General features: G+C 39.5%; 1 protein-coding gene across 1 annotated transcript; it reads left to right on the top strand.

The window, feature by feature from the left end:
- Positions 1-9,642: 9,642 nt before the first annotated feature.
- Positions 9,643-11,201, top strand: LOC141787872 (BTB/POZ domain-containing protein KCTD12-like). The gene has a single exon (XM_074666567.1). The coding sequence runs from the start codon at positions 9,789-9,791 to the stop codon at positions 10,584-10,586; it is 798 nt and encodes a 265-aa protein (XP_074522668.1). The 5' UTR covers positions 9,643-9,788; the 3' UTR covers positions 10,587-11,201.
- Positions 11,202-19,231: the final 8,030 nt, after the last annotated feature.

Raw genomic sequence — 19,231 nt, 5'->3', positions numbered from 1 at the left:
GACTAGAAGCTGCTCATTGCTGTAGAGTACAGTGACATCTTAAACGGTCTCTCTCTTGACAAAGGCCAGCATTGAATTTGCTGTGGTCTCTCTGTTTCCCACCAGGCCCTTCAGCTAGCAAAATGGCAGACAGAGAAAGAGAACATGTCGGAAAACGTGACTGAAATTACAATCGCTTGGCTTGCATCTTTGTCCCCTTTCGTGGCCACAGTGAAAGACGGCATCTTAAAATAGCTCTCCTCTCTGGTTATTTACATTATCTTAAGTGCTGTACTCTCTCTCCAGTCCGGGACTCGGGGAGGAGCCAGGCCGGGGGTGGGTGGGGTTGCTTGTGGTCAGTTGGAGAAGATGGACTTGGAGGGAGGGTTAGAACAGGGTGTAGCCATCAAAACCCATAGAGTTAGATGCGCAGGAATGACGCAGGTGCTCCACCCATTCGTTGCACCTCCTCTATGCGTGACGGGCGTCCTTTTTGATGCCCTTGAGAAGTAAGACCAATCCCATAAAAAGAACAGAGGGAGGAGAAAAAGAGAGAGAGCGTCCCATCTCCATTCATAGAAAGTACCTCAGAGAGCACTCATGATAATTAACAATTATGAGGGGAAACTGTCGCCTGTCCAAAAGTCAATCCATTTATTTATGTAAGAGGAGGAGATGCTTGGGGGATGGTCTACGCACAGGACTCTCTTAGAGAGCCTTTGGATGTAAACCAAAACACATTCATTATTTCTTTTGGATATTTTTAGAATGTCCTATGAGTCATGATATTTGGCCAGTTTGGATTTGTAATGATCAATATCTGATGCTTTTTTGGACTTCCTGTTCGATTTATTTGTTCTTCTGTCTTCTAGGAAAGGTCACATTAACCGTATTTAACCCATAACCACTTTAAATGAGAGCTTTTTCATTTATTTCACCACAACTGCCCTTCCAAAGCTGTCCTTCAGATGGATTCTCTCCTCCTCAGCCTGGCTGAAGATTTTCTTCCTTCTTTTTTTTTCAGTTCCTAATGAGCTCCCAGAAGAAGAACCAACAGACTCCAGGCTCTAACCCATCAGTTTCAAAATGTAAAATTCAACCATTTATTCTCCGCTGAATTTTATCTGCTCCAGATGTCTAACTTGTTTCCTCAGGTCAACCTTGAGAGATAAAGAGGAAGTCCAGGAATCAAGGTCCCACCAAAGCACTTCCTCTCAACACGGGCATGAGGAGATGAGATTACAAGGAGCAGACGATATTTCAGATCGACAGCGAACATCAAATCAGGATATATTTGGAGAGAAGACTCAAACAAGGTGACTCTCTTCAATTACACTCCTTGCTGGGAATGTCTTTGTGACAGGGAATCATCCATTTGTGGTTTAAAGTTTGCACTAAATGACTTGAATCAAGATTTTTTTATTATGAGATAAACTTTTATTTTTTTTGTAACCCTGAGACTCAAAATTAACAACATAATGGTAGAGGGTAAATAGTTACTCATGTTGCATTTTAAATTCAAGGAGGCCCTCCATAAAGTTAAGACTTAGGGATCAGTTTACCCATCTCTTATAGTACTGTGTGTGTCAGAGCAGCATTATAATGCTTCTACTGCTTTAAATGATGTTCCCAAATCCTCAGATTTATAATCAGAACATGACTTTAGCCACTGTAACACAGGTTCAACAAGACAGGATTAAGAGTTTGAGTTTTGAAGGATAGTCTGATGAAAATACGATCCATGTTTTGTCTTTGCTCCCTTCAATTTGTTTTTCAAGTCAGTCCCTCCCAGGTCATCTTACCTCTGGATTTGAAGCCTTTCACCAACATATACATACACACCAACAATATTGGAAATGTGGAGTCAACCCACCATCCTTAAAGGTTGGATTAGGTAAACAGCACTCCTCACTAGTATGTAAGACTCATAAATAATAAGTTTTAAAAAGGTCAGTGTGTGCTGAAAGAGAAATGAGCTATTCTGACCCAAACCAATTTTTTGACCCAGGTTATAAACATGTTTATTTTTTTGCTGCAGAAATTAGCTTTTTTTTTTTTTTTTTTTGTCTTGGTCTGTTTGTGGTTTCTGGTGTTTCTGCAGCCAGCCTCAAACAGAATCTTGAAAAACTGCAGTTTCTTAACGGTTCGGCATAGGCTTTATATTTAGACCAGGAATTGCCACTTCTTTTAAACACGGGGAGCTTTCATCTTACTCAGGGTTAAATGATCCCTGACCCCAAAATCCATAATGTGTCTGCACAATCAATATTTGAGATTGTGTGCCGAGAAAATGTAAGTGCTGCATTTAATTTCATAAACCTTATCTTTGAATAAGAGTTTTTTTTTTATTCCTTTCTTTTTATTTGACTTCTGCACTTGCATTACAAAAACAGGGAACAGAATATTTCATAAAAGCAGGAACCGTATCTTTCTTTTTGTTTGTCCAGGGAAAGTAAAAGTGTGTTTTGAAAATAATATCCAGCATCTGAGTATCAGACATTGTTTCTGTTTTCTCTTCTGATAGCGCAAGAAAAGACAGCTCATATCTCATCTGAGGTTCCAGCATCATGACGGCAGGCCCACTATTTATGTCCTTCTTAAGTAATGTCCCCTATAATTCAATTTCAAGGCAGCTAATTGAAACATGGGAGGAGAGCAAGGGATGCAGAAGAGGAAAAAGGAAAATAAAGAATGTGATGTAGGTTTCAGAAGGAAAATGTGAAAGTACGATTTCATTACATCAAACCAAGTTAAACATTAAAAAGACACTTAATATGTAAATGTTATAAGACAAAATTTCACTTTTTGTATACACAAGCACAGACACATACCAAAATAAGATAATGCCATGTCTAATTGTTTCCCATATATCTCTCCATCTCCTCCATTAGTCTCTCCGAGTAGCTGAGGAGCATCTTTAGCGAAATGAATGTAGCCACTGCTGAAATTGAATCAGCCATGAGAACCTAATTATGGAAGCTGCTTTGTTCCACTCAGGCCGGCAGCAGGTAGACCGTCTGGAGCTCGGCACAGGAATGAAGCCACTGCTCAGAAATCAGCAAAACCTGATGATTTAAAACAAATAGCAGACACAAATCAGGAATTAGAGCCCTGAACCAAACTGCTCTTTAGGTGCTCAAAGACAAGACTCTGAATCAGTCAAAATCTGACTGATACATTAGACCTGCATGTGTGGAGAGTCAATAGATCAGTAAATGGACCTTAATTTAAAGTTTCTACATACAATTTGATATAAACCAGATTAGCTTGACATAGAATTTATTTTGTGACCATTTACTAAGCTTTGGCTTTAAGATAATCAAATAATGATAAATAAAAAACAAAAAAACAACCCATCCTTTTTCATTTCGGATGTACAATGTTAGCTGTAAATTTTTCAATGATTAGTTAAATGTATATACAAATAAATTAATGATTATTGAAAATAATGCAGAACATTTTCTACTTTTTGCATTACTGTTTTAAGTACCACTACCAGATTCCTTTATTCCATCATTTGCTGTTCTGTAATTTCCTCTTTGCAAAGTAATTAAAGTGTTTGTATGTATATATATATATATATATATATATATATATATATATATATATATATATATATATATATATATATATATATATATATATATATATATATATATATATATATATATATATATATATATATATATATAAAAGGTCTAGCATAGATAAGGTTTTCATTATTGTTGGCGATGCAAAAGCATAGAAGAGACACTATTGATGCAAATCCATGATCATTAAATATACTTGTATGCCCATATCAAATACTGTCTTGAATAACTGTTCATTAAAGTTACTCAACTGATGATATGTTAAAGGCAAGCATATTAAACAAAGTCTTAGTGGCTTTATAATCAGTTGATACAAGCAATCAATAACACATCCTTCATACACGTACTTCATACTTTATGTTATGTTACCCTGAACCATTATATTAATACAAAGGACAGCAGCAGAAGCAATCAAGTTCTGTGGATGATATTCCAAAAATAATATGCATCAGAGTTATTATAGCCCCACCCACCCCAGACTGCTCACACCACACATTAAAAAGCTCTTACCTATAAACAGAGTGCTGAGAAAACAAATAATACATGTAAAACACTTTAGAGATGTCTGGCATTGGTGGGAAAATAAAATGATGACACTCTTTCTTTTTCATTTCTGTCATAAATACAACGTTTTAAGTGTCTAACAGTCTTTCAGATGGCTGAAGTGTCAAATGTTCCTGAACCTATCAGAAATTTTGGTTTACACTCTACAGTAAATGCGAACTAATGCACAAAACAGAGTTTAGCAACATACATCTGTATTAATGACCAACTCAGGGGCTGATGATAGACTGTTCACTGCCATATCTATGTTTTCTTACATATAAAACATTTAAAATAAAAGATTCAAGAAGAACTTCTCTCCCTGTATTTTTCACATTTGACCTTAATGTGTTTTCTATACGTTAAACACCATGACATAGTAATGTGTAAAATAGATTTATTTATTTTGTGTTCTGTGTTGTAAAATTGAACTAAAGCACTTCTGAAACACAAACCTAACATTTTTATCTGTGCTGGTGTTTCTTTATTCGTATGAGGGCAGCCCTCTGCCTGTCTCTTTTCTCCAAGTGGCCCGGATGGACAGAACCCATAGAAAATCACTGGGGAGAATAATTTGACAGGACACACACACATACACACACACACACACACACACTCACACACACGCATGAACACAGATTTCCCCCAGGGGACTGGTTCACTCTTGGAATGAAGAAGTCACTTGAGGAGGGAGAGTGGATAGGACCCATGTGAACCATTCACATAGACACATACACGCACATGCTGGTGGGTGGGGGTTGGTGGAAAAACACAAAAAATATGTTTTATAAAAATTACTCAAACATACGTTTTACAGCACTAAAATAGAATTAAGAAGCAAATTAGAATCAGTCACTTGAATTTGTCTAATCTGAACAGCAGATAACGTTGGCACCTAAGTGAGACATTGTATGTCTGTGGAGGGAGCAGCTTTTAGGGACTCGAGAGGAAACAAAGGACAAAGACTGCAAGAAAATCTCTTACCTCTTAGATCATCACTAACATCTAGCCCCACCCATTCCTGTGTGTGTGTGTGTGTGTGTGTGTGTGTGTGTGTGTGTGTGTGTGTGTGTGTGTGTGTGTGTGTGTGTGTGTGTGTGTGTGTGTGTGTGTGTGTGTGTGTGTCTTTAGTATCACGAACTGGCTGAGTCGGAGCCAGAGGATCCATTAGAGCTGATTGAGGAGCACAAGGGTGCAGACGTAACCCTGAGAGAAGGTGATGGAAACGCACACACACACACACACACACATACACACACACACACACACACACACACACACACACACACACACACACACACACACACACACACACACACGCGCACACACACACGCGCACACGCTTGAGCATGCACACACAAATTAAGTCCAATCCAGTCATATTAAGTGAGGCCAATATCACTGTTAAATAAGTAACAAGCATGTTAAGATAGAAGAAACACAGAGATGGCTAGAATAACACATAAAAATACACAATTCAACATACACAAACACACACTCCTAAGTGAATACCATACACACAAGGTTAAATCTTACTCTTTACGAATGAGGAAGGGATGACTTCATCTGTGGTTGTGCCATTACAAGGAAGGGACAGGTTTGAGAGAAGGTGCTCTGAGTTCATGTGGAAGTGCTGTGACGTTCCTCAGTGCAAATAATAATAATAAGGATCAAATGTAAAAACATTTCAATATTGGCCATACTCACCTGACAGGTGCAGAATAACTAACTCAACATTTCAAAAAATAAATCCAAGCTTGTTTTTTTTTTTTTTTTTTTTTTTTTTTACCCGTGTGGCATATTTTATTCATATTTTTGTCTTTTAAATATGGCGTTTTTCTGGACTTGTCTGGTGAATGTGGCTCATATGAAGTCTAATAAGATTTTTTGCTTGAAATAAAACCCAGAAACTTGCTTAAATATCATTTTGCTGTCATTTCTAACATTTTAAAGCTTACTCTGGGGCTGTTGTGCCTTCATTATAATGACAGTTGAGGGGGTAGAAAAGGAAACAGATATGAGAGAGAAGGAAATTACATACCGTAAAGGGCAACAGGCTGTAGTCAAACATGGGCCGCCAGCTTTCGGGATTTGACCAAACTGGCAACCCCACTTCAACATTTTGACTTGTTCTAACTATAGATTTTACTTCACCTAAAAATTATGGCTCTGTTCTCTTTAATTAAGCCAACAAACTGTTTTATGGGCATAATGAGACTAATGTGTTGCTACTCTTGTGCTTGAAGTGATCAGAAATACTCTTGAAATAGATGACAGGATATTTATGTGTGTGTTAACCACAGTGGTTACAAAGCTGTATTTATGATGAGCTGCATTTCTTTCTGCCAGAAGGGACAACACATAACTTCCAGCAGCTCAGTTGGAAGTGTAGTTAACTTACTGGATGGCTGTAAAACTAAACAAATAATGGGAGGAATTTGGGGTAATCGTCCACGGCTTGCTTCGGGCCATTTAACAAAATCCACAGAAGTTTATGCTTAGCACCAGACATCTGAGGGATACAATAACACACTGGTAAGTGAAATTGGTTGAGTATTTTTCAGAGATCTGAATAAAGTGGTAGATATCTTTAGTTTTCAAGAAATTTTGACAGATAATTGACAAAGTGAGATTTTTATATGTAACATCCCATTCACTAATAAGGCCCATAGATGCATTTACACAGTCAGCTGGTGTGATGTTCAAATTATTTGGTAGATTTATGAAAGAGGACATGCAATGATTTAGGTGGAATGGAATGATTTTATTGTCAAATATCATAGTTCATCAACTTTTTTCTGATGTGTTTATCTGGAGGGCCCACAAAAACCCTTCATGCTCAAATTGACCTGCACAAGGCAATGTTGCAGTCTGTATTTTTGTTGCTATTTTGCTGCCTGAATTCAAAATCCCACCCCCTCACCTTCACAACAGAAGCACTAATAAAGTGAAAGTTCATAAAAATCAAAATCAGGAACTCAAACACTGGAGAGGGGTGTTGACAGAGAAAAACAGAGTATCTCTGCTTCTTGTCTCTGTCTGTGTGTCAAACAGGAGCACTGGAGAGGAGCAGGGTGAGAGTGAGGGTGAGGAGGGAGGAGACAGTTTGTGTGGATGATGGTCGCCCGCTGCAGGGAGCTCGGAGAGTGTGCTGAGGGGGTCACACTTCAGCACACTGCAGAGTGACAGTGTTTGGCTGGATGTCACATCAGGGACCACCTTATGTCATCACAGGTGGTCATGTGATCTCTCAGTGAGAGATTTTTTTATTTATTTTTTTATCGTGCACCACCCAACAGCAGATAACATCTTGTAAAAAAAAAAAAACACATCAAGTGCTGAAAAGCAAAGTCATACTAATTCACAGCATTTAAAGGTTTAAGAAGCAGTTTATCTAACCATACTTTGCTTTAACTTTAACCTTAACTAAGTGCTGCTAACTTTAGACACAATTTTCTCTGTCGTCTGTCAAATGTGTGTCTAATGAGTCACGTTTCTCTGTCCAGCTGTATTCCTGTCTGCTGGGCACTAGGTGGAGCCAAACAGAGTAAATAATATATATCACTTGAAGGTAATAGCAAAAGTATATATATATATATATATATATATATATATATATATATATATATATATATATATATATAACCTCTACATGGTTCTCTAAACAAAGCTTTTTTGTGTTTGTGTGGAAATGACAGAGAAAATAATTTGCTTTAGAGCAACTTAACCAGCAGTCTTGAGGAGGATGGCTCAGGTGTAATGAGAAGTGCAGGAAGCGCTCTCATTCCAGAGAGACACACTAAGAACCTGCAACCTGCTTTATCAGGCATTGTCCACTAGATGTCAATGTAATCCACAGATTCAGTTCTAACCAGTTGGACAAACAAATGATAGATTTGAGTTCACTTCAAGTGCAAGGAGAGCAACAGGTTTATGTGCTTCAGCAGCAAACATTGGGCAGTATCCAAAATAAGTAACACGTAATGTGAAAGAAATGGTGATGTTCCAGAAAGATGCTAACTAATCACAGAGTGGTTTTCAGGATTTGGCCTGAAACTTGAGCATTTCTTTATAAAGTCTCATTTGTTTTGATACGGTTGTATTTCCTGTAACTGAAAAATAACAATACTGATTACAATATTTATAACATAGATTGCAATATATTCAGTATGATTAGGATCGTCTGGATAAAACTAGCTGCAGACTCCAGCTGCAGAGTCCATGTCTGTTCTCTATTAGTTTCTGAGGAATATCTTAATATCTTACTGTTATTTTTCTTTACAGTTCAGGTGGATCATAGCTGGTTGATGCTTCTTATGCATCAAACAAATTGAGATTACAGGCCACAATTACGTCTCTCCAGTGGTTCTCTGAGCAAAGGTACTGCTGGGGGGACTGAATAGTGAATACTCTGTACTTCACAAACAGATCAAAGAGCCCTTTGGTTTTACAGAAATCAATACCAGGTTAAGACTTGTGTGAGTTTTAAGGAAGGTGCAGACTCCTTTTTCTAATTGTGGAAATAGTGCAGATCAATCAGACCAGTTTTATCTTGCTTTTAAAGAGAGTTCTTGGTTAATTATAGACCTGTTGGTCTGTTTTCACTGCGGGGAAAAACACAAACCTTACACAACCTCTTCCTCTCGGGTAAACTTATACTCCACTGGTTAAATTTTAGTTTTTTGGGTGAAAGTCAGCTTTTACATCTTTTTTAATTACCACAAGACAACTTGCTGTTGATGATGATACAATCTTGAGCTTCATTGTGCAAACTTATTTCCAAACATGAGCTCTGAGCTATACTTGCTTATTGGCTCCCACCTCCTTGACAATGTGTCACATATATTTTTCTGCTTCATGAACACCATAAATAGAAAGTCACTATGGTTGCCATAACACCACAGGCTTCTCCTGACAGCTTGCCTGCTCCTGGGCAATTAAAGATACACAAATATCATCTTGACAGAGGAGATGGGCACATAATATGTTGTACTGACTTTTTGTGCCACAAGACTTGACTTAAAGCAATTTGCAAAGCTGCTTTCATCTTCCATTACTCTTCTTCACAAAAGTTCTAAAGTCTTTTCAACATGTCGTGAAAATGAGATAAATGACTATAAATGATTGAATGTTTGACCTACGCTGGTGAACATTTTTAAGTGTTATCACGGATTGGAATACATAAACTCAATTAAGAGGAAGAGTTATATTTAGTTTTACTGAACATACAAATTTGACCTTTTTCAAGGCAGTGATGGTTCCAGTCAGAAATGGTACCACCAGTGAGAGTAGCATTTCAACAGACATTTGATTTGATGTATATGTTTGGGGTTTTGGGGAGCTGTTGTGTCATAAAACATAGCCAACACTTAGACTGTGATGCAGAGAAAAAGTCCAGAATGGGATTCCAAATATTGCAAAAATTAATTTAAATGCATTTGAGGATGGATCCACCCATCATTTCATGATGTGAGCAGGGAGTTTCAGGCTTGCACTGAGCCACTGAAGGCTGCTTTTCTTTTTTACACAGAGCTCTCCAGTGAACAGTCTGCGTGTTGGCCGTCCTTTTTTTACTCCTCCCACACAGCAAACCAATACAAACATTTCTGTACTGTGAGGAGTTCTAGTCAGGGAGCCTTCAGGGACACCAGACGGGCTTACACAGAAAACACAGACATGGCACAAACCCACAGCCAAAGTTTTCCTGAGATAGTGGAGCTTAACGTGGGTGGCCAGGTGTATGTGACCCGACTTGAGACTCTCACAGCAGTTCCAAACTCTCTTCTGTGGACCAAGTTCACCCAGAGCTCCCCGGGCGAGCTGCCAAAAGACAGCAAGGGCCGCTTCTTCTTCGATCGAGACGGCTTTCTCTTCCGCTACATTTTGGACTACTTGCGAGACTCGGAGCTTTTCCTGCCCGAATTTTTCAAAGAGAAAAGGAGGCTACAAAAAGAAGCGGACTTCTATAAGCTGCCGGAGCTGTCGAGACTCCTGGCAGCTGGTAGTAAAGACAGCTCGGATGACAGCGGGGAGACAGAGGAGGCTGAACTGCTCTCCAGCCCTGTCACCTCCTCTTCCTCCTCAGACCGAACCCCGCGTTCTCCAGGGTCGGCGGCCAACTCCGGCTTCATAACCATCGGTTACAGAGGCAGCTACACCATCGGAAGGGACATCCAGGCGGACGCTAAATTCCGCAGGGTGGCAAGAATTACCGTGTGCAGTAAGATATCTCTGGCTAAAGAGGTCTTTGGAGACACCCTGAATGAGAGTCGTGACCCGGACCGCCCTCCCGATAAATACACCGCCAGGTATTACCTCAAGTATAACTTTCTGGAGCAAGCGTTTGACCGGCTGTCAGACGCTGGTTTCCACATGGTGGCCTGTAACTCCACTGGGACCTGCTCCTACGGCAGTAACGACCCGGGGGAGGACAAACTGTGGACCAGTTACACCGAATATGTGTTCTGTCGATAGAGTTGGACAGGAAACCTCTCGAGTCCTCTCATGCACCACCAATTCATCAACTGCCAGGTTTTGTTGTAGTGTTGTTGGTCACTTTTTGCTCTATGCAGTTTGGGAATACAGATTTCTGCCATTCATCCCCAAATTTAACACGGGAAAGACTTCATCCAACTATGAGCATTAATCTCATTGGTCAGACAACTACAGTATGGATGTTTCTCTGGGTGTGTTACTGAGTTTATTCTATTGCTGTGGCTCTTAACTGCTTTCACAAAGAAGGTTAAAGTTAATGTCATTAAAAGGTTGTCAGGTTGACAGACCTGCTAGTTTGTTTATCTTAACTGAGCTGTTTTTCTATTTTCATTAACTCAGATATGTACTGTAAATAGCCTTATATTAGGTCTGTTATTAAACTACATTCTTCCAAAGTAACCGTGGATAATGAAGACACCAAGTTGATTCTTTGTGTAAACCTTGAATTTGTTCAATTTGATTAGCAGACACACAGAATTTCACTGCTTTGACAATTACTTATTCAGACTTTTGGCATGTAATGTTATTGAGTGCAACTTGTGACCTCTGTGGTTGTTCTCTTTGCAGGGCAGCAGCAAATAAAGTGTGACTTTGACTAACATTATACACTGCATTGTTCTCTTGAGCTCACTTGAGTGTTCTCATGGTTTCCTGTGCTTATTTGCCAAAAATGGGCATGTTTAAAATCCATGACAAAAAAAACTTTGTATTTTTAACATTTCAATGACAAGAATAGAAGGGGATTTCCCCTTGAGCCTTCTGCTACTCCAACTTCACTTTTGGATATTTTTACAAGATAAAAACCAACCCGCCCTGAAAGCAATGTTTGACAAGAATGTGAGCAGCAGTCACAACACATTGTTTCTGTCAGTAAATGGTACATTTTCACTGAATTGAGAAGACTAAGAGAAACTAAATTTGCTATCAAGCCATGGCTTCTGGTAAAAATAACATCAGTCATGGTTCCAAAACCCTCAAACGCACAAACTGTAGGAGGCTTGTTCTGTTTCAAAATCCCCTTTGGATTTTGCCAATTTCCACACACATTGTATTATTCACTTCACTCCACCCAGAAGAGTAATGCACTCTGAGTTTTATATATTTCCACCTCCCTTTCTCTGATACTTCTTAGTAGGAGATTTGGCTGTCCAGTCACAGCTAAATTTATAATTAACGATGACCAGCAGCAGTTTGGTTAGGGATCAGGCACAGCGCATAAATGTTCCTCTCTTCAACACAGAGGAGCTCTGTTATCTCCCCTGGGCAGGATGGGAAAAAGGAGGAGGAGGTGGTGGTGGTGGGGGTTTCTCTTTGGCTGACAAGTACAGTAATCAAATGTCTGTTCCCTTGTGGGATCCTAGGGCACAAATCCATGCTATCCCTGGATCAAGTCTAATACAAAATAAGGTTTTGTGTGGGCTGTGCTAGAGAGCACTTGGATGTGTTAAAAAAGGAAGAAAGAGCTGCAGAGTGAATCATTTATTCATCATATTTCTTAAGCACCAAGCTCGTACTGTAAAATATATTACGTGGGATTCTTTTTCAATATCACACGAAGACATCTTACAAACACACAAAAAAGCCAAACACCAACCACCCACACACATTTCTGCCATCAGTGAGCTTGGTGAGAGCTTCAAAGATAGGCAGAGACCTGGTATCTGCTGTCAGCTGATTCTGCCATCTGGTCAGGAAATAGGAAGGATCGACCACAACTCTTCCTCCAGCGTGTTCATCAGAAACAGGACGTGCAGTGCCTGCTGTCATCAGCAAAATCAGATACATAGGTCGTTTTTGTGTCTTACTATGCATGGGTAATTTTCAAGAATAGCGTGGGTGAAACCTTTCAACAGCTCTGACGGGCAAGGATGTCCTCAGACACGTTACATATTCTGCTTCAGACTAAAAACACATCAAACAATTGGACAAATGTTGCTGAAAGAACGCCAAAATGCTTTATTAAATTAAAATGTCCTTTTTTGGTCCCTTTGAAGCACTGACAAGTATCTCTGCCAAACAGCCCTATCTAACACAGACCTCATTGTGTGACTGAAGACCGTGTCCTTGGTGACAAAAACACCTCCGAAGCACATTTCACTCCATGTATGCTATTATTTTTCTCTGTTAGAAAACTCTCCCCCAAACGCTGAAGATGTGCACACATACAGAGATATACAAACACACACACACACATGAAATGGCATGCTGAGCGCAGGAGGGGGGCAGATAAAGAGAGCCAAATTAGCCAATTTGCAGAGTTGGAGATAACACAGACGTGCTGGCTTTTTTTCAGAACAGCCTCAATGTGCTAAATCTTTCACACTTTCTTGCACAGCCTCTGCTTACAGCTCACTGTGACCTACACGTCTTCAGCGCTGTTAATTTCTTTAAGCTATTCTGATATATAGTCAGATTCACAGTGTTTACAGAGAGAGAACAGCACAGGGATAATTGATTCAAGCTGCATTTTTCCCTCTTTGGATCAGGTGTGAGAGCAGAAAATAGAAGATGACGCCCCTCAGCTAAATGTAAGAACATTTCTTTTCATTTCTTGTTCTTCAAGTGTACCATTGACAGCAAAGCACAGCCTGCAATAGAGACTGCAGTTATGCTGTTGTATTTATATTTATGAATACCTAATTCTGCAGGATTTCTTCAAGTGCTAAAAGAGCAAAAGCTGAGTTGTGGAACATGTGCATGAATATTGGTGAAACTAATTTGACTTTTAAATCAAGCCTTCAATATGTAATCGGTTTCATCTGAAGGCCTCAGGATTTTATCTTATTTTATTTTATTTCAGAAGATATGTCACCTTGTTAAGGCTTACCCTCAACATGAAACATGAAACAGCTCGACTAGCAGTACCCCAAGTTGCCTGCCTGTCCTCTGAGATGTTAATAACAATGTTGCAAGTTCAACTTTTTTATCATGGCATATGGCATGAAACAGCCATAACTGTTTGTATAATACATTAATGCTGGTCCATTTCGTTATACCTGATGCTATCAGTTGGCCAGATCAGGGCTAAAATCAAGTAGCAACCTATAGTAATAAAAAAGGAAGCCAATGCAGAAGTGTTACAAACCACAGTTCCTCCAGTTAACACTGAAGACTGAACACTTTCTATTGTAAGCCAAGGAAACTCCATCAGTATTAATGTAATTAAAAGAGAAGCCTCAGTGACATCACCTGTTGGTTTCTGAAGAGGTGTTCAGAAGCCTAGCAATGGTGGTAGCCATATTGGAGATACTAACCCCAACCAACTCCCGGCCAACGCAACTTTAGGCAAAGAGGCAGAGTTGAGGCAACTCGCCGCTAACCAAACAGCTAAAAAAAGGTCACACCCATTATCACAAGAAGCTCTTAACCTCAATACTCTCCAAACTAATGATTTAGATTTTTCCTATAATACACAAAGTTGTGGACAGACTCTGAATAAGTAAATAATGACATACCACACAACATTTACAATACATTTTACAACCATAGCAAATCTCAGAGTGACAAAGCAGATCATGAAACAACAGAGTACAAAGTATTATGAAAATAAAACTTTGAGAACAATCAATAGGAGCACACTCATTTCAAATCAACTAAAAGCAGCATCAGAGGTACTAATTTTTTTCAAAGTAGTGTTTTCAGATCCAGTGTTCTGGAGCTCTTTAGCAGAACTTAACTGTTTATTCCTGAACATAGAAATATTGGTGGACAAAACAATCCCGACTCAAGGTCCAGTTACTCTTTTGTTCCTATACTTTTGATCACATCACATGATTCTGTTTAATGCAAGTCTGTTTGCTTTCGATTGAAATAAGGAGACGTCCTCCAAGTCTGAGCATCTACTGTACCTTCACTTTATTTATTATGAAAGGTTACACTCACATTTAATTCAGCTTTTGTAACAAGTATTTACAAATCATTCTTCACTCAAGTTATCTTACTGGCTGAAAGCATAGGCTTTTTTTGAGAACTCTGTGTCCTCTCCCATTATCTTATTATCAAAGCAAACACTTCAGTGTTTGAATAAAATTGTTTAACAGCCATCTCCTGCTAACGAAATGTGTACATATTGTATAACAGACCATTGCACGCAAACTTCTGGGCAAACCATTAATGTTTGCTCCCCTTTAAACACATCAGTAGCTCATCTAGGTGTTTGTTTTTCCAAGCAGTGAAACCATAAAGTGTCCATGCAGCTCTTGAATCATTAACGGTTCTATGAACTGTGGTTAACTTCCACAAAGTAATGATACTTTTGTGATCCATCAGAGTGGAAATCATAATAAAGATGGTAATAGATGACCTCCACAGTGTATTCAAACTCAGCCAGCACTCTCACAAGAAAACAGACTTCCTCTTTCAGAAATCCTCTCACACAGCAGCAGTCTGGCAGAGGCACTGACAATGCTGTTCCTCAATCCATCATGTGAAAGCCCGGCTACGCTCTTGAGTTGTGGCACTGGTCTGAAGCAATTTGATGCGGTTATCTCTCGAACTGCAGCATCATTCAGGTTTACTATCTGACAGTTGTGTTATGGTCATGAGGGATTGCAGCTTTAAGTTTTAACTTTAGTTACAAATAGTGATACACAAGCATGACATTTTACTCATGAACTGCTGTTCTTAGTTTGTTTTGAGTGTGCATATGTTGTATATGAGTGTAAGTAAAATATAACCTTAAGCTGAGATAAAGAAGTAAGAAACGAAAGCAATAATAAATCCTGCTAAGACTTACATCCTAGTGTGAGAGGAGACTCTATGACAGCCTTTATAGAGTCTCTGTTTCATGTCCTACAGTTAAATCCTGCAATGAGACAAGACACACAAACATGAACACAAGCTTTTGTTCTGAAGCTGCTCTGCCATTTCTTGTGGCTGAAAGCCCACTGATTCAACACTCGACAAAAGAAAAACAGAGATTTGACAAGCTTGCATCACAAAGCTATCAATAGGCCTCCAGTACAGCCTAGTGTTATTACTCACTGCAGCGTTAAAGCTGCAAAAAAGTCAGTCTCATAGATGGAGTTACATGTTCAGATCTCTGTGACACAGAAAGGCAGTAGATGTATACAGATGAAGTTTTCATCTACTTCTTTTTTTCTATGACAATGAGTCAGTCTTGACTCTGATTAACCCTTTTACAGGGATATTGTTTTTGAATAGCAAAAGTGGTGCTGGCAAAAACCTAATAACACCCCCCTTTCCTTTAAAGATCTATCATGAATTTAATGACTGACTTTTGATCAAGAGTCAAATACATTTTTTTTCTGCAGAAAGTAACTCCAGGACCTCTTGGAAAATGATGCTGCATTTCAATCCAACTTTATGTTTTGAAACACCTCAGCCTTTGGAGTTGTGCTCTCAGCCAACAGTACATTCATCGCTATTATTAGTCTGCAGTCAAATTTAAATCTTTGATCGTCCAGCAACCATGTTATCGGTCTTCTCCAAGGACTCAGCCTCTGTGTTTCTGACTTTCAAGTTCTCTCCTCATCTCTCTCTGTGTGGGTTTGCTGGGTAGAGGGTGGGTGTAAATGCCAGTCTCTGCTGAGCTGCTCTCAGCGCCCAGCAGCAGGCCGGAGATTGGTTCAGCTCCCTGTGACAAAGCTGAGCCTGTACTGTGCCGGTAAACTGAAAGGTAAAAGGCTGCCAGCATCAATCAGCTGCAGGGAACAGAGAGAAAGAGAATGAGCATCCTCCTCCCCCGCTGTTGCTGCAGCGGGCTTCCTTTCACAACAGGTGCAACACCCCCGTCACCTCCGTCTCAGACTGTCTGAAAGGGCAAGATGTGAAAAAAGCTGATTCAGAGTCAAACACTGAACCACCCTGCTCTGTGTTTGGAAGTTACTGGAGCTGAGAAGTCTTTTCATGAATAGTACGGCCCTGTTTTTCACTCCTTTTAGCAATAGTATACTAAAACTTCTTTGGGTTTAGTGACTGACAGTGAACAAGGTCTAACCTTAGAGTACAAACTTTTAAAGTCACACTTTTGTTTCAAGTTGTCTAGTTTTCAATGCTCATACAAACTTCAAGATTGATCTACTTAACGGTTGATACCTCAATCTTTAAACATTAGCCCTATTTTTGGTCCTATGGTATTTTAGTAGAGCAAATAAGATTATTTTGGAAAAGATGAAGCATTTTGCTTCAGTCAGCTGCATTACCACATCTTCAATGGTTACAGTGTGATGCTTTGGGGTAAATACAAATAATCAAGTTTGGCTCACCAAGGAGCTCAAACCAAATTGATTGGCAAATTCAGTGTCCTCACTTCAAGGAGAAGATGAAAATTACCTTTTGAGTCTGACTTTTTAGCAGTTAAACACCATCACAGTTCAAATATAATGAGTGGTTGTGTTAATGGTGGAAGGAACCCACACACGCAACTCCAATCTGGTTACCTTGAAAGACTAGGTCATACAAAAAGACAGTTTGTAATAAAAAATGTAAAAAGTATTTGTTCAGCATACTAAAAAAGGTATTGTAGCACTTTTAGTTTGGTTCCAAAGAAACTGACAGATGTTAGGCCAAACTACGAAGTGCAATTTAGCATGTGAGACAGTTTCCTATCGAGTTTTATTCAGACAATCATGGTTTCTTGTGGATTGATGCTAAATTCACTGACTGTTCCCTAAAAGTTCTTGTGGTGCCACCAGCAGGTTTTATCAGGCATTTGTTATTAAATATTTCATCGATGAGGCGAATGCCAAAACCGGCTTAACCAAAGTAGCTTCTATACAGCTTCTGTAAATGTTAGCATGTTGGGACACACATTTAGGATGGCGAATAAAGTATATTTTATGCTACACCTGCAAATAATGTGCCCGACAACAGCTTGTAGGTTTTAGCTTAAAGAAACACTGAGCCAATTTTAAATACAGCTTCAAAGAGCTCCCAGCAGTGCTGTGAACTCAAACTATACACAATGTATCACAGTTTGATATCAAAAACCTGCTGGTTTCCAGACTGTCTCTATGTTAATGTAGCTATTTCTGTGTGTTGAACTCACCTCACAAAATTCTTTTTATGTATTCACCTTGTATAGCCTCTCTACTCCTTTTTTTTGCTATCATCATAACAGAAGGCTGTAAAAACAGACCCCAGTTCTGCACTGCCTGTTCCTCTGCTGGGCTACACATCTTTGTCAGCTGCCCTGTCTCTCTGTTTGGGCTCTGGACAGTGTTTGAGCTGTGATCTTCCAGCAGAGGGACACTCGCCAGATATCTATGAGGCACAGACACACCCATGTCTTCCTCGCTGCTTCCTGAGTCACCCAGATATAGACAAACCAATGTGGGGGTCACAGTGCATTGATAACAGCTGACTGACAGGCACACAGAGGGGGTTGGTGCTAGTGTAGCAACTCCAAACTATTTCCTCATGCTTTCCTGTTTGACACTTTTAACTTTGTGTGTTTCAGCAGTCTGTTTGCAAGTTGCTTGTCTTTGTTTCCTGTTTAGCCAGTAAAGCCCTTATGAGACCATTTTAATGCTGTAAAGAGAGTACTCAAGAAAAATACAAAAAGTGCAAGAATAAAACAAGACTGAAAGGGAACGTCTTTAGAGCCAGTGGTTGGGGAATTTGGATGATAAAGTACAAGCTGAGAACATCTCCAGGAAACTTTGTGGGGAGAGTTTCCCTAAAGTTAGCAGTTTTTATACAGAACTATAATTAAGGACTTTGATGGATGTAGGAATTTCCCACAGGAAAAAAAAAAAAGTTTAGTGGTTTTTAAAAACCAAGAGGAAACAATGCATTTAAATTTCTGAAGATTCTTAAAAACACACACAGGTCATGATTTTCCACTTGGCTGCACTTAAATCTTGTCTACATAAAAGCCATGGTAGATATTTCTTTCTTTTGCACAGTTGTGGTGTTGCTCAAGACAGATTTCTGCTGCCATGTGTCATCTGGTTACTAATTACACTAAAACTGTTCAGTAATAGTTTGAAATGTGCATCTATCCTGCAGCCTTTGCACATGCACACACAAAGCAGCATTACTCAACAACCGTCCACTTGTCTGTGGTCCAGATGCTTCTCTTAGTGCATATTAAGTACTGTGTCTTTTTAAGAGCGAGCTTCCATTTGGCCTTGCAGATTATCTCTTTCATTTGTAGAAGAATAGCTGCTTCAGCAGCACTAAAGAGGTCAATCCTCATATTGGGGGATGTATCGAATAGTCCTCGAAATGCTGAAAACTGAACTCACGTTCTATTTAAGTCTGAAGACATAACTGAACAAATACACAGGAGTGAGAGAGCAAAGCTATCATGGAGATTAATATCTGACAAAGCTGTTCTGTGAACACGGTCTGCTCAGTTGATCTAGTTAATCTTTAACCTCTCCAGCTAAATCTGATGTAACTAATGTCTCTACATGCAGGGCCTGACCGTCGTCTTTGACCCTGTGCTGTTTCCGGCTTACTTGACATGATGTGGTATTTAACATGGGTCAGACCAAAGTCACAAGAGTCATCCTCAACAGATGGAGCATGTCAGAAGCTGTATTATATCTCCACTCCTGTCTTCTGGGAGCTGAACCCTCCCTTCCAAAGAGCAGGTCAGAGTGAAAACATTTCCATCCATCAGGCCAAGAAGTGCTCGATGACCACGGTTGAAAGTC

Source organism: Halichoeres trimaculatus, unplaced genomic scaffold (genome assembly GCF_033239565.1).
Source record: "Halichoeres trimaculatus isolate MK-OKI-2021-1 unplaced genomic scaffold, fHalTri1.1 fHalTri1_scaffold_3, whole genome shotgun sequence".
Lineage (NCBI taxonomy): Eukaryota > Metazoa > Chordata > Actinopteri > Labriformes > Labridae > Halichoeres > Halichoeres trimaculatus.
The sequence above is the reverse complement of the archived record's forward strand: the minus strand, read 5'-3'. Positions and strand labels throughout refer to the sequence as shown.